A 27,799-nucleotide genomic window follows, 5' to 3' on the forward strand; every position below is an offset into this window, starting at 1 on the left:
TTTAAGCAATGATTTATCAAAACAAATGGGAATTTATAGTGCATTTTAACAAACTTTAAATTTTCAATACTACTGATAAAATAGATATGTATCTAGTCCAATATATTAACTACTAAACCCAATAAAACTGATATCTGTGTCACTTAGGTAATTTTGTACTGTGCGTAATCCGATGTGCTTAATTAAATCATTGTAGGTTTTTTTTTACAAATTATTGCAAATTTTGAAAAAAAAACTTACAGTTTCTTTCAGATGTCTACCTGTTTTGGCGAGTCCTTAGATTCAACAAGTTTCGAGATGAAATTAACCAGGCTGTCAAGGTCCTCGCTATCAGCAAATTCGTTCAGACTCATCTGCACATTTGGGCCAAGTAAGGTGGATATTTGGTTCTTAATCTCAATCATCATTAATGAATCCAATCCAAGCTCAGAAAATTTGCGATTGATCCCACTGTTTGGCTCCAATTGAAGAACTGAAGATATCATCCTTTCGATATGGTTACGAATGACGGAACAACGATCAATTTTGCCATTGCAGGCTTCAAGCTCTACCCAAAACATTTCGGTGGTGACCAACTCAACTTTCTTTATCAAATCCATTTTTCTCTTTTGGCTGCCCTCTGAATCCAGTATATTTAGTAAAAAGTTTTCAATCCAAGGAATTCGTTGCATCAATTTGGGAACATTCATAGCAACTGGGCAAAGTTGGTTCGAATTTGACTTTAAGGCAATTTCTAAAGCATCCAGAGCTTGTTTCGTGGACATTGGGTGAAGGCCGGAAATATGTTGCCCGGCAGCAAGCCCGACTTCGGCCCAGTGACCAAAGTTCAAAGAAATCGCTGGAAGACCTAAAGCGTATCGGTAATGGGAGAGTGCATCTAGGAACGCATTAGCGGCTGCGTAATTCCCTTGTCCAGGGGTTCCAATTAGTGAAGAAATCGAAGAAAAGAGTACAAAATGCTGGAGATCTAAATGTTTAGAAAGTTCGTGCAGATTCCATCCTCCATGAAATTTTGGGTTGAGAACTTTGTCTAATGATTCTTTTGTCTGATTGACGAATGCGGCGTCCGATAGGACTCCAGCACAATGAAATATCCCTCTAAGTGGTGATTGGGGGAATTGCTCCTTTATCCAGGAAAATACGGATTCGCAGTCAGACAGCTCGCTTACGTCGCCACGCCTCCAAATTACATTGTAACCTAGATAAATAAATTAATGGCGTGGTAATGGAAAATGAAATGTATTATTCCGACACTAAATAAGCTCACCACGATTTTGAAGATCGTTAATCTCGTCTTGGCGTTCCAAAGTTGGAATACTTCTGCTCATCAAGATAATCCGATTTGCGCCACTTAAGAGCATCCATTTCATCAATTCCCACCCAATTCCGCCTAGCCCACCAGTAATGAGATAGCTGCTTTTGTCACTAAACAGTGTATTATCTCTACCAGGCATACTAACAACAACTTTCCCAACATGTTTAGCCTTTTCCAGGAAATGCATTGCGTCAATAATTTGCTGGGAATGGAAGCGAATGTAAGGTATTGGCTGCAATAATTCCGTTGTAGCATTTTTTAGATGAGATATTAGTGTTGAATTTTCGACTGAACATCTAACGTCTTCAATCGAGTATTTAACATCTGGTCGAAGTGAGAGGCATTCTTCTTCTGTCCAAATGTTGATTTTACTCATTTCGATGAATCTAAAAAATCAATCAAATACTGCAGACTTACAATGCTCATGTCAGACTTGTTGCACATATATCTTCTTAAAATCAGAGATAAAAAATTAACGAGCTCAACACAGACCAGAGTTTGTGTCGCACTTGAGCATTTCTGCGGTATTCACAGAATGGAAAAATTTTTAGTTTGGTAAATACGCGCATATTCACCATGCGAAAATTTACGGAGTTCACCTCCCCGCTGTCTGATTTTCATCAGTTTCAGTTTTTTTTAAGTTATTTGTCGGAGTTTTGATTTTTGGATTTAAAATATTTTTTTGGTACGGATCAATATTTAAAATATCTAAATTTAACAAACTTAAACTGAATTAACTTACTAACTAAATTTTCGGTGGTGGTTTTAAGAAAATCAATGAGAAACATATTTGACTGGTGCATTGATAGGAATATATTGCAAACATATGGGATACCTTCCCCCCTTCCTAAGACAGTTTAGTGAAGCTTCCTTGAATCCAGGCCCAGTCAAAGAGTTAAGAACGATATCGACTCCAGCTCGATCGGTTGCAGAATTTACGTCAGATTCGAATGACAAGTTCCTCGAGTTGAAGACATGTTTTATTCCAATAATATGCTTCAGGTACGCTCGCTTCCTCGGACTCCCAGCTGTGGCTATGACATTTGCTCCAACTCTATTTGCAACCTGTACAGCGGCTAATCCAACCCCTCCAGAAGCTGCATGAACTAGGATTGTGTCGCCCTTTTTCATGTTAGCAATAATTTGCAGGCATAGATAAACGGTCAAGCCAACAGTGGGTAAAGTGGACGCTTCTTCATGGGTTAAAAACTGAGGTAACGTGCAAACCATCTGTAGGAATTTAAACACCAAGCGGCTTTTAACAAGAGAATAAAATTTGGGCCATATTTCTAAAAAGTTATGTTTTTACATTTTCAGAGGTTGTAACATGGGATGATATCGCCACGTTTTGTGCATGGACTCCAAAGACCATGTCCCCAACTTGATATTTATCTACCGAATTTCCAGTTCGACAAATAACCCCCGAAAAATCGGTTCCAACAATATCTTCTTTCTTAAAGGCTTCTGATGGTTTTAGCACTGCGAAGATGTCCCGAAAGTTTAGCGAATAAGCACTAACCTTAATTTCAAGTTCGTTGTCCCCCAAATTTACAGCTGGCTGCATATCTATGAACTTTAGATCTGAAACCAGATTTGAAGTGGGAAGTTGAATTCGAAATCTGGCAGTGTTTGGTAACTGTAGGAAATTGGAAGGTTTAAGCTCCATCAATTTTTGACTCAGTCGAACCCCATCTTTGTAGCAAATACAATTTCCACTACTTGCGGCGTTTGGGTTCTCGTTGATTTCATGAATAATATTTTCAACATTTTCGTGATTGAAGAAATCTAGATCAATTAACTTGCAAGTTAGCATGGAATTTTCGGATTTAAATGAACGCATCATTCCTCCCAGTAAAGCCGCGGATGGTTTTTTCTCTGCCTGTTCTGCATTAATCGAAACACATTGCATCCCTTGCGTTAGAAGCAATAATTTTGACAAATGCATGGGTGATAAAGCTATTGCTTGAAGTAGGTAAAACCATTTTTCAATTATTGAATGATCGAACACCGACTTCATTCCCCAGGCAAAGATTACTCCTTCAGATTCAGGAAATTGTGAGAAGATGTTCAAGAATGCCTCCTTGCTATCCCCCATGGTTTCAATATATTCCGTTGTCATTATTTCCCCCGACCCAATTGTAATTAATACAACGGTTTCTCCGGCTATGCTGAGTTGTCGGATTAAGTCTTTTGTAAAGGTGTCATCCAATCCGAAAATCAGCCATGTTCTATGTTTTGGCGCACCGTCTGACGAAATTAGCTTAGTCGTTGGTGCTGAAATCAAATCCTTACGCCACTCCAATTCAAATAATGGGCACTGCCTAGTCCGATTTAGACTGGACTGCGGCTTTTCGTCCAAACTTGACAATGTGGTTGAAATCAGGTCAATTCCCTCCAATGATGCTAACGGCTTGCCCACAGAATTGTATAAATGTATTATTTCTGATTGACGACATTTCTTGAGGTAGAACTGTGAAGGCAAATCAGTTGGTTGGTTATCTTGATTCATGTTGTAAACAGAGAGGCGTCGAATTGTAACAGGAAGACCGATGGTACCCGGGGGGGACGGGTTTTCGATTGACATGATGAAAAACTGTAGCATACTGTCTAATATAACGGGATGCAAGATGAATCTTCCATCTGAAATATTAATTATTCATATTTCTAGAAAGTCTTATAAGTATGCAAATCAAGTTCCTCGTTTTGCATTTACCAACTATGGCCGGATCAATGTTGCCTTTTGCACACTTGTTTAAGTTCTGATCCTCCCAGACGGACGTAATGCATTGAAAGCATGGTCCAAAATTATATCCATCTGAGGTTAATTTTTCGTAGGGTACTACCCTTGAGCTTGATGGTGGGGTAATGTCTCGTTCAAATAGTGGTAGGGCATCTTTACTGCCATTCCCATCCTTTGACCAGGACTCGTTAATTGTACCTTGGGAATGCAATATCCACACACCCGTGTCGACCTGGCTGAAAATTTTAACCATAGCTCCCTCTAATACAGTGTGATAAATTGATCCTTTCTTTCCTAGAAAACCCGGGTTTTGAATACTAAAATTGTCAATTGTAAAGTTTCTAGTGTCATTGTCAACTAGCGTTAAGTAGCGCGACGCCAAAGTCATCTCGAGGAACCCTGCGGCTGGCATCATTGCATTTTGTCCGATACAATGATCTCCTATCCATTGGTTGGACTCGGTGGAGATTATATTTTCGAATCTCTCGACACTAATTTCAGATTTCTCAGGTTGTTCTACCCGTCTTCCTAATAATGGATGCACCATGTCCTTTATCGTAGACGGGCAATCATGAGTTTCATCAGATTGGAAAGGAAACCAAAACGACTTTCTCTGGAATGGATAGAACGGTAGGGATACTTTGTTTGTGTGATGAACTCGATGAAAATTCCCAAAGTCAACCGAAACTCCGTGAACAAACAGGCTACCAAGAGCGTCGAGGAATACTTCTAGTTCGTTGCCACCTCTCCTCATGGATTTGATACATTGAGGAGCAAATGCTAAGTTGGAACGAAGTAAGCTTGAAAGGACCGGATGTGGGCCGATTTCGAGGAAGATGTACTGTCGACCAGAATCATCACGTTGTATTTGCTTTTCGATTGTTTCGGTTGCTTGAAGGAATTGGACTGATTCTCTTAAATTTGAAATCCAATACTCTGAAGTTATTGTTGCTTTGTGAGTACCATCCACACAAGAAATGAATTTACAAGTTGGTGTCTCAGCCGTTTGGTTCAGGGTGACTAAGGAATCTTTAAATTTATTAATAATAGAATCCAAAGCTCTCGAGTGAAATGGGTGAGAGGCATCAAGTATTGCAGTTCTTACTCCATTGTTAACACAAAATATTGCGAATTCATCGATCGTAACAGATGGTCCGGATATGGTAGTTTGTTGTTTGGAGTTGTATGCAGCAATATCCAACCAGTCTGCGTTTGTAGTAGGTCTTTCCTTTAAAAATCTAGCAATTAACGCCGTACAGGTGTCGCTGTCAGTCCCTGCAGCCAACATTTTTCCAGCTGGCAGAGTCTCAACTAGCTTGCACCGTTTTCCAATTATCTTGATGGCATCTTCAAGAGTTATTAGTGAGGCGGCGGTTGCTGCAGCAAACTCGCCTAAACTATGGCCAATGACAATTGATGGATGTACCCCAAGTGATGCCCATAATTTAAGCAGACAATATTCTATTACAAAAATTGACCACTGAGCGTACAATGTTTGCTTGAGATGACCGTTTGGTATTTTTTCTCCATAAAGCGCGTGTTTGATGTTAAGTCCATACATATTGAGAATTAGTTGGAAACACAAATCAAAATGCTCCTGAAAATATGTAAGGAAATAAGGTTTAGTTAATGGAAGCATGGGAACGAGTATCAAGTAACACGTATCAAATTTAACTTACTCTAAAAACGGGGAACGTGTCATAAAGTTGTCTACCCATTCCACTGTATTGAGTTCCCTGTCCTGGAAATAGGAAGCAGATGTTTGGTTCTTTCTGAGTAGTTCCACTTGACCAGTTTTTCGTATCTAATTTTTGTACCAACTCTTCATTGTTTCTAGCAGTGATTGCAACTCTGTTAGAAAATTTAGCTCGCCCAATATTAGCCGTGTAGGCGATGTCATCCAATCTCATGTGTGTGTTGCTCGACAAGTGGGTCTTGTAATTGTGCACAAGCTGTGACAAAGCCTCTTCCGATTTGGCAGAAAGTGTTATAATATTTCTCTGCATAGTCGAATCCGTTGTATTCTCAATATATATTGATTTAGGAGCTTCTTGTAAAATAATATGTGTGTTAGTGCCAGTAAAGCCGAATGAACTTATTCCCGCAACTTTAGGGGTATCAAATGCTGGGCACCAAGGCATACTACCAGCTAAAGGTATAATGGCAGGAATAGTTGTCAAATCAATTTCTGGATTTAAGGTTTGAATCCCAATTTGTACTGGAATCAGGCCATGTTTCATGGCCATTGTAATCTTTATTAGCCCGGCAATGCCGCTTGCGCTTTCGCTGTGGCCGATATTTGCCTTCCCAGCCGTTATGATAAGGGGATCTGCCCTATCCGAGGTGGAGTATGATTTCGATATGGCCTTGATTTCAAGCGGATCCCCCTTAGCCGTTCCAGTTCCGTGTGCCTCCACAACTTGTATTTGTTCGGGCTTCATTCCTGCATCACGCAACGCTAGTCCCATTGCTAGTGCTTCCATTTCAATGGTGGGTGTCCCGACGCTTTTAGTTTCTCCGTCCTGTGTTGCACCGTAACCCATAATGACTGAGTGAATCCGGTCTCTATCTCGTACTGCGTCACTCAATCTCTTCAAAATAAGGGCTGCGATACCCTCGGATCTCGTGAATCCGTTAGCAGCGGAATCAAAAGTTTTGCACCTGTGGTCCTTGGATAGGACGACATCATTCTGGAAGGTGGGCTTGATAATAAGGTTTGCACCTGTCGCAATTGCAAGATTGGACGCCCCACGTCTTAAATCTTGTACTGCTTGACCTACCGCGACAAAGGATGAGGAACACGCAACCTCAGCTGTAAGGCTGGGGCCTCGTACCTTGTAAATGTGTGCCAATCGTGCCGATCCTGATGCAAATCCGCTTCCCATATACCATCTCAGGTCACCGGTTGGTCGAGGTGCAAACGTTTTTATTAGGTCAAGATAGTCCTGTGCCCAACATCCAGAATATATGCCGGTCATGGTACCAGCCAGACTCTGCGGATTTATGCCTGCATCTTCCAGTGCTTCCCATGAAACCTCCAGCAGAAATCGTTGTTGGGGATCGGTGAAGTTACATTCGGCTGGGCTCATTTCAAAAAAATCGCCATCAAATTCCTCCACTGGGCAAGGTAGAAAGCCACACTCTATTTTGCCCTTATCGCTTGTACCAATTTGCTCAGACATCCATCGACCTTCAGGATGAGGCCGAATTACACATTTGCCGTCCAGAAATGTCTTCCAGTATTCGTTCACGCCGTTAGAATCCGGCATTCGGCATGAGATTCCAATAACGGCGATGGGCTCGGCAGTACTTTCCGATTTGGAGTAGGGAAGTAGTTTAATTTTATTTCGAAAATCAAACAAGTCCTAGTTAATAAAGTACACTTATATATCAAAAAAATTCATGCAAAAAAATGCAAAGTTACCTTGACTCTATCTGTTGTTTCGTGGATGGATTCTCCAAGAAAAACAATTTTTGTGGGTGGTTCAAGTGAACTAATTAAATATTTAATTTAAATTGATAATAAATTATAATTAATAAATTCCTACTCAAGTATATAAAATAATACTCACAATTCTGGATTTTTCAAGTCAGCCAGAAATTGTTTCTTAAAATACACCGCCCTTGACTCATTAATCAACACATCCTTCAGTTTATGAAATGTGGGTTCAGATTCCAACTCTACAATAATATTCGAATTTTTAGTGTATACTTCATTACAAACAATACAATTATACATTTTCTACCATTCTTCAGATAATCAAACAGGTACTCAGAGGCATTTGTGCCAGGTTGCAAGATAAACAATCCAGGCCCAAAAACAATTTTTGCAGGATCGTGTGAAAAAAGTGAGTCAGCATTTTTCAAAACCTGTATGTATATATATTGTATAAGTAGTATATTGAAATTTGATTAATAATTACAGAAAGAAAGTTACTTAATTTGCTGATATATATTTTTAAGGTGCCATAGTAAAAAAACATGCATAAAGACAATATTTTAATCAAATTACCAATGCCGAAGGCTCAATCAAGCAAATCCGATCAAAGTCCAAAAGTGTTGAGCAAGTGAGCATGAGCTGACTCCAGAAATCCACTTTGAGTCCAGGAAAGCTTATCAGTTGTACCATGTCGTCAAACTGGTTGGCCAACTTTTTCCTAAAATTAAGTTATTGAAGTTTTAGAAGTAAGATGCCATAATTTTTCTGTGTTTGACGAAAACAAAACAGGGCTGAAATTTATAATTCATTTTCTCTTGTCTACAAAAAAAGACAGAGGAATGGTTAAAATTGTGGTGAGTTATGTTTTAAATTATGTTACTATGTTGTACATTCCTAGCAAAAATGAACTTAATATTTAAATTTTAACTTATTCATTAATTAACCGGATCTGCAGTACATTTCCTGTCGGTATTCAACACCGCAAATTTTAAATTGTTCCCGCACTTTTTTTCTACTTTTCAATTTTTAATTGAATTTCAGCTAAAATGATTACTTTTTCATAAGATAAATCAAAAGCCCAGAATAACAAAAAAATATCGATATTGCATCCCCAAATAAAAAAAAACACGTTTCTAAAACCTTTGACATTTTAAAGCTTCATGGTTATGTACATATTTTTAATTTTGACTTGACAAATGCGGAAAAGTTAAATTTTTGAAGATTAACTTTTTCGGAAGTCGATTTAAAGAATACTGAATTTTAATTTTTTTAATCGGGTTAAACTTGTAGCTTTTAGGACCTTTTGACATCTTGGTCTCTACACCCGGCTGGAGACCAGGGTATGCTACCCCGGGTTTCTGGGATATTGATGGGTTTTGTGTTAACAAATTTGAGCAATACCCGGGTAGTCAGGCTACTCGGGGTAGTCGGGGTTTTCAAATTTAAAAAAATTGCATAGTATTTTAAAGGAACATGTAACTGATAATTTTGTAAATTTATTAGATGCTAAAATTGAATTAATGAACTGCTTTGTTTCTAAACAGTTGAAAAAGCAGATTGTTTTCATAACATAATACATGAGGTATTAACTCAGTTTGCCCCAAAACCTCGAATACCCCGAGTACCCGCAAAACCCATGTAAAACCTCGGGGTTTTCAATATATGGGTATGGGTTTTCAATAGCAAAACCCCGGCTTACCCTGCTGGAGACCGGGTGTAAGTAGAATAGGGCAATAAATAGAGTATTTACGGTATGTAACACTTACCACGAGCCGATTTCAAGATTCCCCGAATCGAACAAAACCAAAACTTTTTTAAAAGATTTAGTTTCCTTGATAGATTTCAGCAAAATTAATGCGTCTTCCAGCTCGACCTCGTTGCGGACAAATGTTGCGTACGCTTCTTTTCCCATTTTCAGAATAGCTTCAACTTTTCGAATGTTTTTGTGAAAAATGTCCACGAGAATATTTTTCTGAGAGGGTTTTGAAGTTTATTATTTGAATGAATACAAGAATAGCCTTTTGTATCGAGCTTCTCCGCTATTTATTCAAAATTCCAAGGTTGAGAAACCGACCTTTGCACAGTACTTTTTAGAAGCCATGAAAATCCCCAAATCTTATTGGAAAACAATAAATTTAATAAAACTTATCAACCTTAAAGTGACAAGAAAGATTCATGTTCTTTTATATAAAAACTTACATGTTTACACTCTTAAAAATAACTTAACCCTTCTGCAAAGTTTGCAAATGCACTCTGAATTCTGTATTAAGCAAACTTCGCTAAATTCCATGTAAACTTTACCAAGTTTAAATACTCTGGATTTAGTATCGTTTATTGCAATGTGCATTTTCTTATTAAAAATGCTACATTATTTCTCAGAGTGGATATGTACATAGGCCAGGATTTAATATTTTTATTATGTGTTAATATTTAAGGTAGTCTATTAATTAACTTAATTTGTATTAAATTTGTAAGGGTTCCGAAATAATTTTTGCTCGCATGTGCGAATGGTGCACGAAATTCAGCAAAATTGCCAAATCGTATAGAAAGGTGGCATAAAGCCACGATCTATATGAAATGAGTGTCTCGTAGTTTCATGCAATATTCCAAACAAATGAAACACTGGAGACTACCTTAACGTCAAATTTTTAAGTAAAACTTTTAGTCACGGTCTCGTTAATTCGATGTCGGGGCGTAATTTGTAGTCTAATTAAAGTCTGGGGTTTCCATGGCCACTGGAAGTCGTTTAGTATACAAAGTAATGTATTTAGAAAGCAGGGGTTACATTTTATTTGGTTGTGTCACAAAAAATAATTTTCTTAGCTCATATGTAGATTAATATCTGAAATTCTGGATAGTCCTGCCCACCCTTCAAACATTTAAGGTTGGTGCGAGTGCAAATATATTTACAGTGGAAAACGCATATAAAAAAGTAGCTCGTCAGTCTCAATTCACCCCAACCATGCTCACGACAGTGTGGAACACTTGATTTCATTATATAAAATAAACTTCAGCAAAAAAAATCTCATATGTATCATCGCGAAAACCGATTTCGATAATTTCGATCTATTTTCCTGTTATCTTGATGACGGACATACATCCGGCTGTACGGACAGACGGACAAAGCCTTCACATAAAGAAGTTAGGTTGCGTAATAAATCATAAGTTCGTCTATAGTACAATGGGTGTGTCTGATTATGTTATACGTTATGCAAATACATAAAGTCGTAGAATTTCTTAATTAGTTGCTTAATTAGCCTAATCCCATGTCCACCTTTCCCTAATTAGTTCGACCCATAAAATTTGTGCAGGGGAGAAATAGAGAGTAAGAAAAAGGGTCTGTGGTATACCACGTGAAAAAATTACACCTTCATAACCGCTAATAGCCTTTTTCCAAAATAATGTCCTAAACTATTTCTAAGTTTCAAATTTTGTTCGCATACTTTTTTGCAACTTGTTTATTGTTTTATTCGATTAATTTTAATTCGTTTATTTTGTTAAATTCGTCTAACAATGTAGATGAATACATATGCATAAAAATGCTCACATTTATACATAGTAACATTTATGAACGGCCCCGTATTTATTTCCAAAACAAAAGAGTACACGAGCAGCATGCACTTGTTAATGATTTTTAATTTGCTTATCTCGACAAGTTTATCCAACAATGTATGTATTCCCATTTATGTATGCATACGTTGCATTCAATGTGCAAGCGATAAGAATAAAACATCACACCATCCAAAAAGGATGTACCTGAAACATAATTATACATAACTGCTTAAAGTTGCCAAGCGTAACTATGTATGAATCTTGCAACAAAGTATTTACGTAAGCAAATGTACGCCATGTTTTGCCGTTCGTCTTTTCAGTAAGGGAACGTTCATGAAATACGTTAGGTAAAAAACTCTGATTTTTCAGACACTCACTCCACCCATTCTTTTAATAAGTGTAGCAAATGGACTCTGTCAAGCAAATCGTTTACCCTCCCACCAATCTCAGTCGTGACATAATTTATGAACGTCCCCACCGTAAATGTTATGAAATTAAGACAGGTTTTTCAGTATTTATTTAAAGTCAGGGAACGTCCAGAAATTACGTGACGGAAAAACGACGATTTATTTTTCAGATCCTTCCTTTCCTCTTGTCACGTGTTACACCCACGTTTCCAAATGTTGCAAAAATGTTCGCGCAAAACTCTTACCCTTAACCATGACATAATTTATGGATATCCCCTCACCAAATATTACGCAATTCCGAATGGTTTTCCAGTCTTCATTTTATGTACATACGTTGGAGCTAATATTTATACTCTTATTTATTTAGTATCTACAGTTGTGCTTCTGGAGAAGATTTGGAAGGGAAAACATTCCTTTACAGACGCAACAAGAGTACGATTTTTCGCCATGTTGGCGGAGGTGGTGGTCTATCCGGAGGAGGGTGTTGCGAAAAACGCCCGGGCAAAATTGGCAATCGCATTTTGAATTTGCAGTCTACAAAAAAGAAACAAAATTGGTAAGCATACTTACGACAAAAATTTTACTTTTTCCAACTTGTTTTGAAAAATTTATAGTCAAACTAAGCGTACCCACGACAACGAATTATTTAGCAATTAGAAAATTGGCGAAGCTAAAAAAAATCTGTATAAATGTTGAGTGGATTCATAAATTTCAGTAATTTCTATGCTGGTGATGACTTTACGAAATAATTTTTCGAAATAAAACCGTGTCAAATTTCCTCAAAAAAATGATTTCCCAGCCACAGTTAAAATCCTTCCTGGAATACCATGGGATTTTCTGCTAAATTTCGTAGATAAAATTGTGAAATCTCGTAAAACTTGGCAAAAATTAATGATGCTATGTACATATACAAAATTTACGGACTTTGACGTGAGAGATATTTAAACTTAAGCAGGTTTTTTTACCGTTTTAGGGGAGTCACACCCCTCCAAATGCGTCACCCAGTCAGCCTCCGAGTCAATCTTGACTTCGCATCCGTACGGACAGGACGTCTTGTCCGGGAAATGGACCCGCTCCACGTGTTCAGGGATGCATGACTTTCTTGGGAAGGTCTTTGAGCACACGTCACAAGGAAATCGTGGCATCTGCTTCGGCGGTCTGGGCGGCATTGGGGCATTGTGACATTCCTTCATGTGGCTTTGCAGCGCACCCACGCGCCTAAACACGCCCGGGCATAGAGTGCAATTCTGCATAATTCCGCCATGTCGCCTGTTTGTGTGTTGAAGTAAGGCCGTCAAAGTCGTGAAACGCTCGTCGCATTCCAGACAAGAAACCGTTTTCGGATTTGGAGGGTCGCATCTGTAAAAAATAGGGATTTTATGTACGTGTAAGGCTCTGTCCGTAAACTTCGTAACGATGGGTAAAATTTGTAAGATAGGATTTTTCCCTAGCGTTGTAAAGTTTACGAATAACGCCTGAATAACGAATGAACTAAATTACCAATAATGCCAAAAACTTTAAAACAGTTGGATATTCGCCTTGAATATCGCTAAAAATTGATTTTTACTCACCTTTCTCCCGACTTTTTTGCGGCTATGAATAAAATTGTTAGATATGTATGCATAAATAAGTAATTTTTCAGCGCTACATATTTTTTAAGTACTTAATCTCACCGGAAATAATGGGAGCCGTAGTAACGTGATGTAAATCGTTCATATGATCAAGGTGAGTGTCATGCGTGGCAAATGTGACGTTAGGTTGACATATTTCGCACAAATATTCTGATTCAGCTGGAAAATTGGAATTTGCAAGAGCCGAGTCGTCCTCACCTTCAAACGCGGTTGGCTTCGTGGAGGCAGAATTAGGCGGGATGTTGACGCAGCCAGCGACCTCTCCGCAGGATTTATCGACTTCTCCACCGTAACTATCGACTTCTACGCAGTTATCGACCTCTTTTCCGCAGTTATCGACTTCTCCACTGTTATCGACTTCCTCGTAGGTTGGCTCAATTTTTACAGAGAATTCCTCTTCCTCCTCAACGAATCCAGTTAATTCTTGGTCGTCGTCATTGTTGGGAGCAGGAGAGCTAACCTCTCTTTTTATTATTCCGTGGGGAAATTCTATATTAAATAATTAAATGTGCTTATTATTTACTATAATTCAAATTTTACAATATTGCACAATCGAGTACGTAGCTTATTATTTACCACAAATTTTTCCCAATTCATTTCCCACTTTATTGAACAGTCCGTTCCTGCTGGAAATCACGGCACGGAGAGAAATGGTAATATTTTCAATCTGCATGGACAACTTGGCCAAGGTGTGGATCGCGGAAGTGCAAAATTTGCAACAAAATATTGCCGGATGATCTTCAGTTTGTAAAATGAGGGAAATTTGATCCTGATTTAGGACGAATTTGGCAAGAATTTCCATCTGTTGGACGGCGAGAGGACGCAGATTTGTCGATTCGGCGCAGATCGAACAGGACGATGTTAATAATTCTGGGGATGAGTTATTCTTCTCAAATTTCAGGGGAAAGTTGTGATTCGTATGGGGAATAAAATTTGACGTGTCGAGCAAAACCCGGGAGGAAAGTAAATCCTGCAAAATGTGCCCCGTCCCGTTTTTCAGAGAGCTGCAAAATCCGTCTGGTTTTAACATTTTGCCGGAAAAACAATATAAAATGTTTTTAAATAAAATGTTGTGCATGCATATTTCACATTTATTGCAATGTAAAATGAATTGTTGATTTGAACCTAGTATCCGTTTCGTTTAATCCAACACGTGATGAAATTTTGTATATATCAAAATTCGGATTGGTGACAGCAAATTGAGCAAAATTTAATTTTCATCGGATTTTACTCAAGTCTGTAGACTTATTTTGCTTTTGTGAGCTGCTGATTTGATCGTGTTTTGTAGTTAGAAGGCCCTCAAGGGTCGCCTGAGGGAATGTAGTTCATATTTTGTTCCACTTTCTCCTCGGGTACCTTTTTCATACGAGTTTACACATATAGCCTTGGGGAATGTAGTCTGCGACTGGGTATATACATCTAAACTATATAAAGCAGGCGAGTGTATCGCTGCTGGGTCGGTGGCTTAGTTGAGAAGTTAGCCTCTCCTTTGCTCTCTCAACTCTGCAGAGAGGACAGGAGAGGCTAACTTCACTAATGTTGGGGTAACGGGCTTACCTACGGGCCTATTTCGCACGTCGATTGATGGGCTTCTACACTAGTAAATAAATAAATCATACAACGCTCCTGAACGGCATACTTGCACAAGTTTATATTTCTGCAGTTACATACATGTACACATTACAAAATCCATTTTCCAAATTTGCAAAGTATCTACATACATATGTACATATGTATGTAATTTATACTTAAGGCTCAAAAATTGAAACTTTCATTTGAATTAAAATATCCCGATCTTTCATAAATAAGTTGGGCATTTGTTGGCAACCCTATGTTGGTTAGTAAAACAACATATTAAATGTTCTGTATTTGATCATAGTTCCATCATCATCATTAAATAAAACATTTGCATGCATGCAGACACGATACCTCCCGTTCCAGCTTTACCTCATGTAAAAGCTAAACTCACACGCGAACAAAGGGTTAATATCATCCACAACGTTTGCATCCGTCTCCAGGACGAGGCAGGATTAAGATGAGAAGTGCTATTCTGAAGGATAAAACATGAACCGTTAGGCTGCAAAATTATTTAGCGGCAGTATGACAAAATATGTTTTTAACTGATTATTTAGTTATCTCAATATGCAAAAAATTGGCAAATACTGTAGAGCATCCAATGGGTATGTGTACATGTTGTGCTTCGTTAATGAGCGTCCTTCGGGTTTTTGCGAGTTTTCTCGACTCAACCCGGGTATTTGCCACTTTCTCTTTCTCTGCAGTAACCTTGGTTTGCTCACTTTCTCCACAACTTACATTCATTCCCAGTTAAATTACGTTACATTGCTACTGGTTGCATGCTGTGCTGCAGAAGTATGCAACTGACTTTCTCGGTTCCTGAAAGGAAAAGAATGGCAGTAGAAAGTGAGGCGGTATTTCGTTCCGCAGTGGAACTTCTAGTGCGTCCAATATTTTTAACAAATTAAGAATTTAATTCATAAAGCTAAATTAAATCAAAATGGGTTCAACCATTTCCATCGTGAACGAAACCAACTGCATTCTCAACATTGCTTTGAAGCAGGTCACCCCACTCTACTACGAGAACAAGGTAATAAGTTATCCAGTTTTATGTAGATTATTCATGTAATGTATCCAGTTGAGAAAAAACTTTTTGGTTTAAACGTCACCACAAATTTGCAGAATTTGAATCACCAACTTTACAGAAATTTTGGCTAGGCTAAATTTTAAAGATTCTACTTTTATTTCAGGTTATGCCTGGCCAGGTTGTCAAGCGGTGAGAAAAAAACTATAATACACACTTAAAATGATGTTAGCCCTAAAATGCAGTCGCAATGCCATATATTTTGCTAACTATATATACTAAATCCAGAGTAACGCTGACAATGCAAGTCTTTTACGTGTACAATTCACAAGGGACACTCACGACCTGTCGTTTGAGTCCAGGGCACCCACTATGTTTTTTAGAATCTACTAAGACCCCAGATCAAGGATTCATTCTTATTTCCGTGTAAAACTTATATTTGGCGCCATGGCGTGGCGCCAAACTTAAAAATTTGCATTTTCGACCAATTTCAAACCCCCATAACTTTTGCAGTTTATGTCGGATTTTCACAATTTTATGCTTTAAATGATCAGAAAAGTCGAAATTTAAGAGAAAAAAATAAAAATAAAAAAATTTTAATTTTTGAGATATTTTTAGCATTTTTTCGACGAACCCGAAATTTCGAAATTTTGCGAAAAGTTAAAAGCGATAATTTTGGAAAAAATTTCATAGAATACTAAAGTTGAACTCCTTGTCATGATTTTTGTCAAAAGTTTTGAAAATCTGTCCAGGATTTCAAAAGCTATGGCGGTTTAAAAATGAAAAACCATTAAATTTGGCGAATTTGGCGCCACGGCACAACGCCAAATATGAGTTTAACACGGAAATATGAATGAATCCTTCATCTGGGGTCCTAGTAGATTCTAAAAAAACATAGTGGGTACCTTGGACTCAAACGACAGGTCGTGAGTGTCCCTTGTCAGATCTGGCTGGGACCAATTTTATTTTGTTCACCACAAAAAATAAGCATACCCGTATTTTTTCATTTTTCATAATGCGCTAATTTGAGCGCGAGGCGCGAATTTTAAAACATTTTTCAGCCAAAACCTCGGTTTTTAAAAAAACCGTAAATTTTCGAATTTTAGCGCGAATCCAAAAATTCGAAAACATATTTCTTCAGAATGATTTACTTGACTTATGAAAAATTCAAATATCTCGAAATTTGAATTTCAAAATTTTTTGCTAGTTTTTGAAATTCATTTAAATTATGAACTTTTTCAAATTTGTACTTTTTCAAAAAATAATGTATTTGGATTTTTCATAAGTCAAGTAAATCATTCTGAAGAGACATGTTTTCGAATTTTTGGATTCGCGCTAAAATTCGAAAATTTACAGAATTATTAAAAACCAAGGTTTTGGCTGAAAAATGTTTTAAAATTCGCGCCTCGCGCTCAAATTAGCGCATTATGAAAAATGAAAAAATACGGGTATGCTTATTTTTTGTGGTGAACAAAATAAAATCGGTCCCAACCAGATCTGAGTTGTACACGTAAAAGACTTGCATTGTGAGTTGATAAAGTTTACTCTGTATCTTTTAAATTTTACTTAATTTACATATTTCTAAAATTGGTAACATAATGTTCAAAAGTTATCTTTCCTGCAACAGGTGACGGTGATTTGGTAAAGAGCAAAGTTTAGCCTGAATTTAGTATAGTTGAAGTACATATTTAGCATAATTCAGCGTGCATTTAAATTGTTTTCGAAAGATTGACACCATTTCTAAGAGTGTGTCCTCTTTTTCCTTTTCCGCAGTGAAGTAGGAAAAATTTGGTTCACCGTCGAGGCCACACTTTGGTCCGGGTTTAACGACTACGACGATGTCTTGAAGGACTTGTCCCTTTCTACGGCTCCGAAGAAGGCGTTTGGCGCCTTCTTTGAAAGGACCGCGATGTTTAAGGAGATCTCGGAAGCAGCTACGGACTTTATGATTGAGCACAATACCTTGGAGGCGGACGAAAAAAGCGAAGATCCCATCGCCATGAGAAACGTTCTACTTCCGCCGGGAACTTCGGGAGAAAACCAAAAAATTGTGGCCGATTGGATCACAAAGTTTGTCGTGCAGGAACACGGAGTATACGCAAGTGCGGACAAAGTCATAAAAATTGTGGGTGGTCCGTCCGCAGTTATAGATCTGAATGGGGGCGAAACAGGAGAAGGGTCACAACTCTTGGAAAATGTTAAGCCATTCAGTATCATTCTATGTTAAAATATTTACAAGTGTTCCATCAGTTTTGATCATAATTAATAAAAATCTCAATCCCAAATCTTGTAGCTAATGGGGATTTTGGGACTTTTGCTTTCGAAAAATTTTCCTTGTAGCGTGACATTTACGTGACATTTACTCTGTATGTATATTAACACAAGCAGGACCTTTGCTATATGTACATATATACAAGTCACTACGTTTTCTGTGAACACTCCATTTTCCACTTTTTAGCGACTTCATCTGTGAACGACCTGTTTTGTGGCACGAGCTTATATGTACGTCTCTAAAGAGATGATAATTAATTAATTTCATACAAATGCTTCCGATATTTTCTCGAAGTGACCAAAATTAAGAATGATTGATCCAACTCAATAACAATTTATAATTTTCAATTCAATTTTATTTCTTCAAACGGTGACCGTAACCTACATCTCTAAATTAATATATGTACACACTTACATTTGTCCTTCATTAGTTACCGATCGGCATCTAATAAAGGAACATATATTTATAGGAATATGCATTAATATCGTAATGATATTCATAATTTTTGAAATATGTAGATTCGTTATGCAGATATGTAGATATGTTCAGATGCACAGGATAGAAATAATGAAAGTCTTGTTATGCTTAACAATTTTAAGAACAGATGTTATCCTGAATCGTTACTTAATGATACTAACAATAGGTTGGAATTATTAGATAATTACAGTGTACTACAGCCAAAGAAAGCATTAACTATAAGTAATTTTATTATTCATCATCCCGAAATACTGCACAATTATTACGTCAAAACCGAAACTAATTCTTTATTAGTAAATACCAATACAAATTCCTACATTGTAATGCCATTTTATAAAGCATTATCCAGATTAGGTAGTATCACCATCGAGTTCATTCGTAAGGAGGGAGAAAAAAGCTCCCATTTAGGACACAAAGAGATTTTAACCAAAATGAAGATTCACACAAGCTACAGTAAAGTTGGCAGCATTTATAACTACATAGTGAAACAGAAGCAGAATAATCAGTGATTGCCTCTCTGTCCTCACCATTACTTACATATAAACCCGTATATATGTATACATATATAAAATAGGTAGTTTTTTGACAACGTACTGAAGTAAAATTCAAAAAATTGAAAATACAATGTAAAATCAGGTAAATATATTTGTACTTGTAATAGCGATTAATCATAAAATATGTAACATAGATTAATACTTTTATTCTGTAACTTCACAAGTAATTTTAGCTCCGAACAGTAGAAGTGGATAACTTACGTCACTAACGTCGTATTTATATCATTATTATTATAAGGTAAATAGCTATATACTAGTCTTGATTGGTTACTTATATTTGTAATTTGTACCATCTATATTATAATTTCGAAAAGTCCGTCCCGTGAAATTTTCCGTGACATCCCAGCATTCTGATTGGCTGCCAGCTTCCTGTCTCCACCAATCAGGGAATAGATCCAATGTCTCAATATGATTATGATTATGACTATGGTTATGAATATGGTTATGAATATGGTGATGAATATGGTTATGCATATGATTCTCAATATGACTATGAATATGATTATGAATTTGATTATGAATATGATTATGGATATGATTATGAATATGATTATGAATATGATTATACAATTTATTACAATTTTGGGAACTATCCCACTATATCTCTTATCTAAGCATTATCAGACTTATCTAGCATTACATATATTAGCTAATAGATAACAGCTTTCAACAGCTTTCTACAATTCAAGCGAAAAGTGTAGTGCATTTTTTCAGCGCAAAAATCAACCTGGATTAAGTATTGGGTACTAAATTTATCTTCTAATTGGCATATACATAATTTGTGACTGGGTCGTTTTTTCAGAATATTTTCTATGTTAGCAGAAAAATTTGGCAAACGAGTAAACCGTAGTTCCCAAAGTATTGACAGGAATGCATATTTTCTAAAAAAAAATTGAATTTCTTCTTGCATACTTTTTCTGGAACATGACGATCGGGTCGGTCAAATCGATCGCCTTTCCTTTTTCCTTGACCAGGACGTGTTTTCTGACCATGGCCCAACCCATGTGGGCAGGCTGTCTCTAGGACTCGAGCATACTGCAAGAAGGAAATACCCTAGTGCAGGGGCGGATCTTCAGAAAACGTGTCTCAAAACACGTGTTGGGGCATGCACATGCTGTATGATTTGTTGAGGTTTTTTTTGAAAATTTATATAAAATATCAACTTGTCGGAAAATATTGATTTAAGGCCCCAGGTCATCAATTTCCAGGTCATAGTTCACAAGGATAAAAAATTTACCCATTTATCCCCTTTAAAACCTTAGTAGTTTTGATTTTTGTTAAATTAATGAATTGGGGATGACTTGAGGCCTTAAATCAATATTTTCCAACCAGTTATTATTTTATATAAATTTTCGAAAAAAAAACCTCAAAAATTCATACAGCATGTGCATGCCCCACCACGTGTTTTGAGACATGTTTTCTGAAGATCCGCCCCTGCACTACGGTATTTCCTTCTTGCAGTATGCTCGAGTCCTAGAGACAGCCTGCATGTGGGAGAAGAAGAAGCCGCGCTCGGCGTTATACGGGTCCGCGTGCGTCTCGGAGTACTTGTGGTTAACCCTGTGATCTCTCGCCCACTCGTAGATGCATTTCTGTAAGGCACAATTCCCTTGGCCAAACAATTAATTATGTACACACATATTTGCCTTGACTAACGTTTTTATGTATTTTATAATACACACGTGTGTCCGGCAAAAAAATGTCTCAAGATATTTGACAAGATATACATACTTAGGATACTTCTTTCAAAATTCTGGCAAACCAGGTCAATTTCTTACAAATGTCAGTCACTGTGACCAACAGCTTGTCGAAGCCAGAGTTTTGTTCATTTTTACTTTACGCTTTTTCAAATTAGGAACACATCTATGTATGCAATACATACATATGTTCAAACATTTGTTTAGTACCTAAAATACATACTTTCGTAGTACATATATATTTACATATGCATGTATGTATGTATTAATAACGTGGTCATCCGTAAAACCTCAATTTATAGTCCTATTCTAATTATAGCCGGTCTCCAAATATAGCCGGGTGTAGGGACCAAGATTTCTAAATTTTAGCCGGGTCTCTAATTATGGCCTGTCTTGTTCGCTGTGTCCCCGTTCATCACCCGTTCAAGAAAATGCTGTACATTTGGTGAATGCACGAATGAGGTCAAAATTTACAAAACTTTTAATTTTATTCGACCAAGAATGCATTTAATCATGACAAAAAGTCATTTTATCATATTAAAAATTAGCGCGGAACAAAATTTGGCTGGGTCTCTAATTATAGTCGGGTCTGTGACGCCCAGTTTTGGATTTTAGCCCCGGCTATAAATAGAGTATTTACGGTACATAAATGTGTTTGGTTATTACAATTATATTCCTGTGCAATTTCAGTCCATTGCTGCAATTCAAATGCAGTGCAAATTTAACAAATTAGCTCAGCTTGTTTCTAAACCCATTTCGTCTTCTTCTCCCCCTCCATTAATCTCGCCAATTTCATCAATCTCACTTATGATGTTGTTAATTACACCTTCCAGTTCCTCTGGTCCAGAGAAGAGGGTCTTATCTGCCGCTATGGCAAGCCCCATTTTTCCATTATAACTAATACTCACTACTCCAATGGAGTTCGATCTCTGCAGTAAACCAATAATTGGCACGATTCGCTCAACCGGATTTCCGCATAATTCGTATCGATCCTCCTTAAAAGTGGAAAAGTTGGAATGCATTATAGTTCCATAATTCTGAGGAAAACAGTACTTCCGGAACGTTCCACTGAGGAGTAGTCCCATGACTGTGAAATGAGAGAAATCCGAGGAGAAGAGGGGAGTTGAAAAGGTGGCGGAATTGGTGTGAAATTTGGGCCAATCTTTGATTAATTTTCTTCTCCGATATTGGCATTTTCAGAACAGACATGTTTTAATTGGTAGCTTTGTAAGAATGAAAATCTGGCAGCGTATACGAAATAAATTTGCTAACAGTTGGTAACAAATTATTCCCATGGTGGTCACCGCTAACACGTAATGCAGGTTATTAAAGGGTGTTGATTTAATTCGTCCCGATTTTTCCTAAATATTTGACACCTTATGTATAGCTCAAAGGCATTGAAATCTTGGATTCTATTGTTAAATGCTAATGATAAATACTCATGATTAGGATTTAACTATCATCGTTCTGCCGTTCACATAAAAATTTTAACATGTTTCAAAGCTATGCTTAAATGTGATTTTGTGACCCCAGAAAGGAATAATCGCGACAAATTAAATCAACACCCTTTACATTAAAGTGTAAGTAGCTCAATCTAAATAGTGCTCTGCACATACAAATTATTCGTCAAGTTTCCCGGGTGACTGAATACACTGGGTAGAACATACAATGATGTCGCGTCTTGGTTTAAATTTGCCCCTCTTTCCTTCACAATTCTTCTCACGGCACCGGTCACCCCGGCGAACACGATGGACGTGATATTAGTCCCGCTACGGCGGGAAATCCGTTTCAGGGTGGCCATATCCAGGGCGACTAGATTTTGACACCGCACCATTTCCCCGCTCGGAAGCTGGACGCTGAGCGGGTTGGAGTCGAACCCTTTCAAGACACGAAATATGCTTTCCGTCGGAGTAACGAATATCAATTGGAAGCAGGTCCACAGGTTCTAAAACGATTTTGAAGGCTTCGAAGGTTTAAAATGTTCCCTACATATGTACATGTACAGGAAGGTTTAAATGTCACGCTACATGCAATAGAAAATTTCTAAATGGGAATAATTCGTAAATTTTCATTAGTTACCAAAATTTTTAGAATTTATCGAATAGTTTTGTCAAAACTGATGAATCACTGATGACAAAATTCTTAAAATATTGAATTTGACACGCAAAATTTCGATAACTAATAGAAATTTACAAATTTTCCATTGAAGCGTGACATTTAAACCACCCCTGTACATAAAATGTTGGTTTGTAGTTGGGGCACGGACAGGGGGACGTTTTGTAAAGCTACACCAGGATTGTAAAAATAATTTTCATCCGATCGGATAAGTCCACTGTTCGGATTATCCGAGTCGGATAATTTCAGTGTTTCGCTTGGCAAAAACCAGATTGGCCAGACCGCCGGTCAAAAGCGGCCAAAAGTGGCTTTTGACCACCTGCCAAAATAGGTGGCAAATGGTCAAAAGTGGCCAAAATGGTCAAAATGCAAAAATGGGGAATTTTGCGACATGGAATAATGATAAGTTAATGATTTTACTAAGGACATTCAGGATTTCATCATGATCTAGCAGAACAAGTTGTAGGCTACTTATCGCTGCTTGATTGGATCTAAAATTTTAAAATTGGTTATTAACGCTACAAGTAAGGAATAAATTACAAATTGCATCATTAATAATTGACACAGGAACAATTAATAATTGACACAGGAACAATTAATAATTGACAGGAATAGTTACGACTTGACCAATGAGCCATTTAAATATTCAAGTATCAAGCAAATGTATACATTACTTACTATACATGTCCAAGTTGAATTTATTAGATTGGTAATTATTACAGACTATTTTAATTACTTTGTAAGAACTATGATTATTCTTTGTGCAAAGAATAAATAATACCGGCCGAGAGTCTGTTTATACCCGTCGGGCAGACCATTAGCCAATAGAATAATTTTGACCACTTTTGACCACTTTCTACCATTTTGGCCATTTTCGACCACTTTTGACCACTTTTTACCACTGGCCAACAAAAAACGATTTTAGCCGGCAAAAGCGAAACACTGGATAATTTCAGAAATATTATCCTATCCGATATCCGTCGGATATCCGACGGATAGGATAGGATAATCAAATTAATTAGCAAAATAAATACAAAAATTTCATATAATGCCAACAATTTTCGGCTATTTAATCTATGCTCTCTTAAAATTATGGTGTACTGACCACTACTATCGTTCATCCAGAAAGTACTGAGCAAGGGAATTCTCGGGAGGTGAAATGGCCGACCTCTCCATAAGCTATAACATGTAAAGTTTCGAAATTAATTGCACGGTCAGTTCTTGATGGATTTTCAAAATGGCGCCCGTTTTGGAAACCCTGGACCTTTGGGAGAAATATATATTTTCAGATTTTTCAAATTCGGCCCCACCCAACCCTGGAAAATCTTACAAAATTTTCGAAGTGTACTACTAACACGTTAGTAGTGTACTAGTGTGAAAAGTAGTATTTCTTGGCTAAAAATTCAGTTTACGGCCATGTAAGAGTGCGGAACAATGCACCCGTGGTGGTCCATATTTTCCTAACGACAGAATTTTTTAGACTCATTCTTGCCACTTATGGCCACAAATGAATGGTCCTACGAATGTTTCCAACGCATGGAACTTTGGTGTGTAAATGGGTACAAAAGTAAATCTCTAAGCTGAGGAGTCACCGTTAGACATCCCCGAAGCATGAGCTTCATAATTTGTCGTAAGACTGGCTTATTGCGTTGGGTTTAGACTTACATATGTAGGAGGTGGATACTACTGTGAAGTCCTTCCTAAGATGCTTCTACAAACTTTTTACATAAATATTTATATCCGACGCTGTGAAGCGTACTATTATCCAAATCACAAATCAGAGGTCCTGAAGCTTGTGAGGACCTACACGCCAGCATTTACATTTTCATTTAAAAAATTGACACAATTCTTTTTGCTTCCGTAAATTGCAAAATTTCCACAAACGTTCGTTCCATGAATTTGTGCAAACCGATTGGATCGCAGTAACGTTCACTATTGGAACTAATTAAAACAAGCGTAGAGTTCTGATAGCTCAATTCAATAGGTTTCCGAAAATGCTTCAAATATTATATTGAATCGTGAAATAGATTTGAGAGGGCAACATTTAAAATAGTAATTTATTGATTGAGAAGGAGAATTTTTATTGACTCCTTATTTTATTAAGCACGGGAGAAGTTAAATTACAAGTATTATTTCTTTCGTTTAAAACCAAAGGGTGTCCGAATAGTCAGTCAAGAAGGTTATTAGAGACTGAATTTTAAAAAACGATAAAAACCGCATCGATCAACAAAAGTATCTATCAGCAACGTAAGTAATTTTTTAATGACTTATCTCTCGTAACACATAAAGATATGAAAAACATAAAGATGCAGAAGTGATGAACGTCATTTATTAATGTAAAATCTTCAAATATGTATGATCCGAATGTTTGGGATTTTTCATATTCCCAGCCTCAAGACAAGATCTTTTGAAAATTTCTAGGAGTCAGCCACGGAATCGACAAATACCAGCGAGGGTTATTTTGAAAAAAACTTGCATTTGAATTATTTTCTTCAAGTCAATACTTCATGCGATTGGGAAGTGTCCCGGTGTAGCTTGATAAAGGGTTCCATCGAAAGTGAAATTTCGAAACAGTCAAGTCAACTCGAATCCATTCGTACAGTCCCTCAATAATCCGAACTCGCCCAATTCAGTTCTTCAATTCCTATTTCCTACTCGTCGAATCGATTTCATGAATACATTGACGCCCAATGACCCAGAAATGGATTGCGTAATTGTAAACAAATCAATCAATACTCGAACTCGTCGAATTGACTGTGCAACTCGATTCGAACTGGCTTCGACTTGAATTTACGGTGAACTCGAACTCGACTTGATCGACTTGAATTTCTATTCTGCTTTTTAGATTTGAATCCCCGGAATATGAAAGATGGTAAAACTTGGAGGCCAAGGTGTGTTCGAAGCCTCATAAAAATATAGAGGCTTTAAGAAAAATCTTACTGACTACGAGGCAATTTATCCAGGGATTCTGTGCGCACTTAAGTCTAGGTCTCGAGTCCGCTTCCTTAGCACTGCATTAATGTAGGATTTGGAAATTTTGAAAACTAAAAATTGTTCTCTACTCAAACATTAACTGGCTTTCCATTAAAATTTACTCAAAATGTGTAACACAAAAACAGTGGTAGCTACAGCGTTTCATTTCACTACCAGTTTGCCTGGGCCACATAGTACTAGTCCTTGAGGTGTAAGTTCATATACATTTGGGCGTCTCATTGAAATAAATCAGGGTATTCCGACCTGGGTTTTAATGGGTTGGGTTTTATTGGGTTTTAATGGGTTTTAATGGGATGTAAATGAATAAAACCCACTGGGTTTTACCATGTTAAGTGGGTTTTATTTGGGTTTTAATGGGTTTTATTGGGTTTTAATTTAGTTTTACCTTGAAACTAAATTCTAAAAGTTAAATACATCTCCTATACGTTAGAAGACGTTTTCTCAATTTATTCTAAAGCAGTTTATTTCATTACTATTCTAATATATGAAAATCCGGAACAAATCAACAATTGACTCCATCCTTTAGCATCACAGATTTCAAGTGTTATAAAATAAAAATAATTCCCGAATAGATACAAATTCCTAATTAGTTTTGTAAGTTATTACCTAAAACCTAATAAAACCCAATAAAACCCAATAAAATCCATTAAAACCCAAATAAAACCCAATTAACATGGTAAAACCCATTAAAACCCAAGGGTTTTATAATTTGTGAATAAAACCCTGGGTTTTTCCGAACCCTGAAATAAATCTATCTTCTATTTATCAGCATCGGCACACATATGTAGGACGGAGTACAAAGTCCTAATTAGTGATAAGGAGGATGTCTCAGTTACAGGATGTAACTGAGAAATCAGATAATTAGATTAAGTTTGAATGAGAGTTTTGTGCTCCTCATTCTGCACTTTAAGTAAAATTTTAGTCACTGGAAGAATAGTTTTAGATTCGGGAAGTCATACTTTCCATGACTCCCTAAATACACCTAAATTTAGTCACAAATAAAAATTCATGCTACAGCTTCCGAGTTCTTCAGTCTACTCGTTTCTGCTGTTCCACAATTCCTGAGCATTTTTCTCCACTTTTTATGGAACGTATCAGGTTATAGTAGTCAGAATAATATTTCGAAAAATAACACTTACAATGCACATGTCCGACATGTTTCTCACGAATCATCTTGCAACCAGCACTAAAATATCAAGGAACTAAACACTATATAGAGTTAACCTCTCCGCTTTCCGATTTTATCTCCCGCTTCTCCTCAGGTCATCCGTTTTCACATTTGGTTCAAAATTGACTATTAATTTCCCAAACAAGTTCTCACTCGATTTATTATCTCCGGATTTTAAATAACTTACTAACAATTTTTAACATTTTAAATGGATTCAATTAACTTCTCAAATGGAAATTATTACAGAATTTCTGAACTTCAGAATAGTCGACTCGATTTTTTTAAATTTTTTTCACAATGCATGTTTTCATTTGGAAATAAAACCAAATATACCAAGTTTCCTGTGTGATAAGGGCTAACATTACAGAAATTCATACGAGTTTTGTCATTCAAATCTATAAAAAAACACAACGCGATGCAAACAAAATCGAATCCACAATTCTGAACCAGTTCTTTTCAATTCCCACTGATAAGAAGCTAATTGAGTCCCTTTGAAATATTAAAATGTGTTAAAATATTATTTAAAAATCACAGACGAAAAATCGGATGGGAACTTGGTTCTGAAAATAGTAAACTACATTTTGAACGAAAGGCGAAAACCGATCACCTGGTGTAGAGAAGCACAGGAGAAAAGCGGAGAGGTGAACTCCGTATAGTTTCGCTTGGTGAAAATGCGCGTTTTTGCCAATTTAAAACCTTCGCCATTTTGCGAATTCTACCGAAGTGCTCAAGTGTCACACAAAATATTGTTTGTGTTTAGTTCTTTCATATTTTAGTGCTGGTTTGAAGAAGATCCGTGAGAAACATGTCTCACATGTGCATGGTTAGTAGTTAAGTGA

General features: G+C 37.0%; 3 protein-coding genes across 4 annotated transcripts; 1 reads left to right on the forward strand and 2 right to left on the reverse strand.

The window, feature by feature from the left end:
• Nucleotides 1-178: 178 nt before the first annotated feature.
• LOC110856431 (phthiocerol/phenolphthiocerol synthesis polyketide synthase type I PpsD-like) lies at nucleotides 179-9,509 on the reverse strand. Its single transcript, XM_035857127.1, has 11 exons — nucleotides 9,261-9,509; nucleotides 8,068-8,212; nucleotides 7,802-7,925; nucleotides 7,628-7,736; nucleotides 7,480-7,549; nucleotides 5,735-7,420; nucleotides 4,029-5,652; nucleotides 2,625-3,955; nucleotides 2,151-2,545; nucleotides 1,268-1,701; nucleotides 179-1,198 (listed from the first exon to the last, which is right to left on the reverse strand). The coding sequence occupies exons 1-11, from the start codon at nucleotides 9,404-9,406 to the stop codon at nucleotides 249-251; spliced, it is 7,014 nt and encodes a 2,337-aa protein (XP_035713020.1). The 5' UTR covers nucleotides 9,407-9,509; the 3' UTR covers nucleotides 179-248.
• Nucleotides 9,510-10,936: 1,427 nt separating this feature from the next.
• Nucleotides 10,937-14,191, reverse strand: LOC118437835 (zinc finger protein 423-like). 2 transcript variants are annotated; one of them, XR_004836403.1, is made up of 6 exons: nucleotides 13,661-14,191; nucleotides 13,127-13,573; nucleotides 13,025-13,046; nucleotides 12,419-12,812; nucleotides 11,735-11,987; nucleotides 10,937-11,250 (listed from the first exon to the last, which is right to left on the reverse strand). XR_004836403.1 is itself a non-coding variant. In XM_035857226.1 (5 exons), the coding sequence occupies exons 1-5, from the start codon at nucleotides 14,160-14,162 to the stop codon at nucleotides 11,817-11,819; spliced, it is 1,536 nt and encodes a 511-aa protein (XP_035713119.1). In that variant the 5' UTR covers nucleotides 14,163-14,191; the 3' UTR covers nucleotides 10,937-11,816. The 2 variants fall into 2 exon arrangements, 1 of the variants encoding a protein (XP_035713119.1); XM_035857226.1 differs by having other exon boundaries at nucleotides 10,937-11,987.
• A 1,059-nt stretch (nucleotides 14,192-15,250) lies between these two features.
• LOC110856622 lies at nucleotides 15,251-19,674 on the forward strand. The gene is made up of 3 exons (XM_022105114.2): nucleotides 15,251-15,689; nucleotides 15,850-15,875; nucleotides 17,457-19,674. The coding sequence occupies exons 1-3, from the start codon at nucleotides 15,600-15,602 to the stop codon at nucleotides 17,908-17,910; spliced, it is 570 nt and encodes a 189-aa protein (XP_021960806.1). The 5' UTR covers nucleotides 15,251-15,599; the 3' UTR covers nucleotides 17,911-19,674.
• Nucleotides 19,675-27,799: the final 8,125 nt, after the last annotated feature.

Source organism: Folsomia candida, unplaced genomic scaffold, assembly GCF_002217175.1.
Source record: "Folsomia candida strain VU population unplaced genomic scaffold, ASM221717v1 Fcan01_Sc016, whole genome shotgun sequence".
Taxonomy (NCBI): domain Eukaryota; kingdom Metazoa; phylum Arthropoda; class Collembola; order Entomobryomorpha; family Isotomidae; genus Folsomia; species Folsomia candida.

What these genes read in the sequence shown, in the direction of transcription:
- LOC110856431 (XM_035857127.1), bottom strand. Translation starts at nt 9,406, where the DNA reads ATGGGAAAAGAAGCGTACGCAACATTTGTCCGCAACGAGGTCGAGCTG. An exon ending in GACTTGAAAAATCCAGAATT is followed by an intron (nt 7,550 to 7,627) that starts GTGAGTATTATT and finishes ATATTTAATTAG; the next exon opens with TTCACTTGAACCACCCACAA. An exon ending in TGTCTTAGGAAGGGGGGAAG is followed by an intron (nt 1,702 to 2,150) that starts GTATCCCATATG and finishes TTGATTTTTTAG; the next exon opens with ATTCATCGAAATGAGTAAAA.
- LOC118437835 (XM_035857226.1), bottom strand. Translation starts at nt 14,162, where the DNA reads ATGCACAACATTTTATTTAAAAACATTTTATATTGTTTTTCCGGCAAA. An exon ending in TGAATTGGGAAAAATTTGTG is followed by an intron (nt 13,574 to 13,660) that starts GTAAATAATAAG and finishes TATTTAATATAG; the next exon opens with AATTTCCCCACGGAATAATA. An exon ending in GGTGTGACTCCCCTAAAACG is followed by an intron (nt 11,988 to 12,418) that starts GTAAAAAAACCT and finishes TCTTTTTTGTAG; the next exon opens with ACTGCAAATTCAAAATGCGA.
- LOC110856622 (XM_022105114.2), top strand. Translation starts at nt 15,600, where the DNA reads ATGGGTTCAACCATTTCCATCGTGAACGAAACCAACTGCATTCTCAAC. An exon ending in CACTCTACTACGAGAACAAG is followed by an intron (nt 15,690 to 15,849) that starts GTAATAAGTTAT and finishes CTTTTATTTCAG; the next exon opens with GTTATGCCTGGCCAGGTTGT. An exon ending in CCTGGCCAGGTTGTCAAGCG is followed by an intron (nt 15,876 to 17,456) that starts GTGAGAAAAAAA and finishes CCTTTTCCGCAG; the next exon opens with TGAAGTAGGAAAAATTTGGT.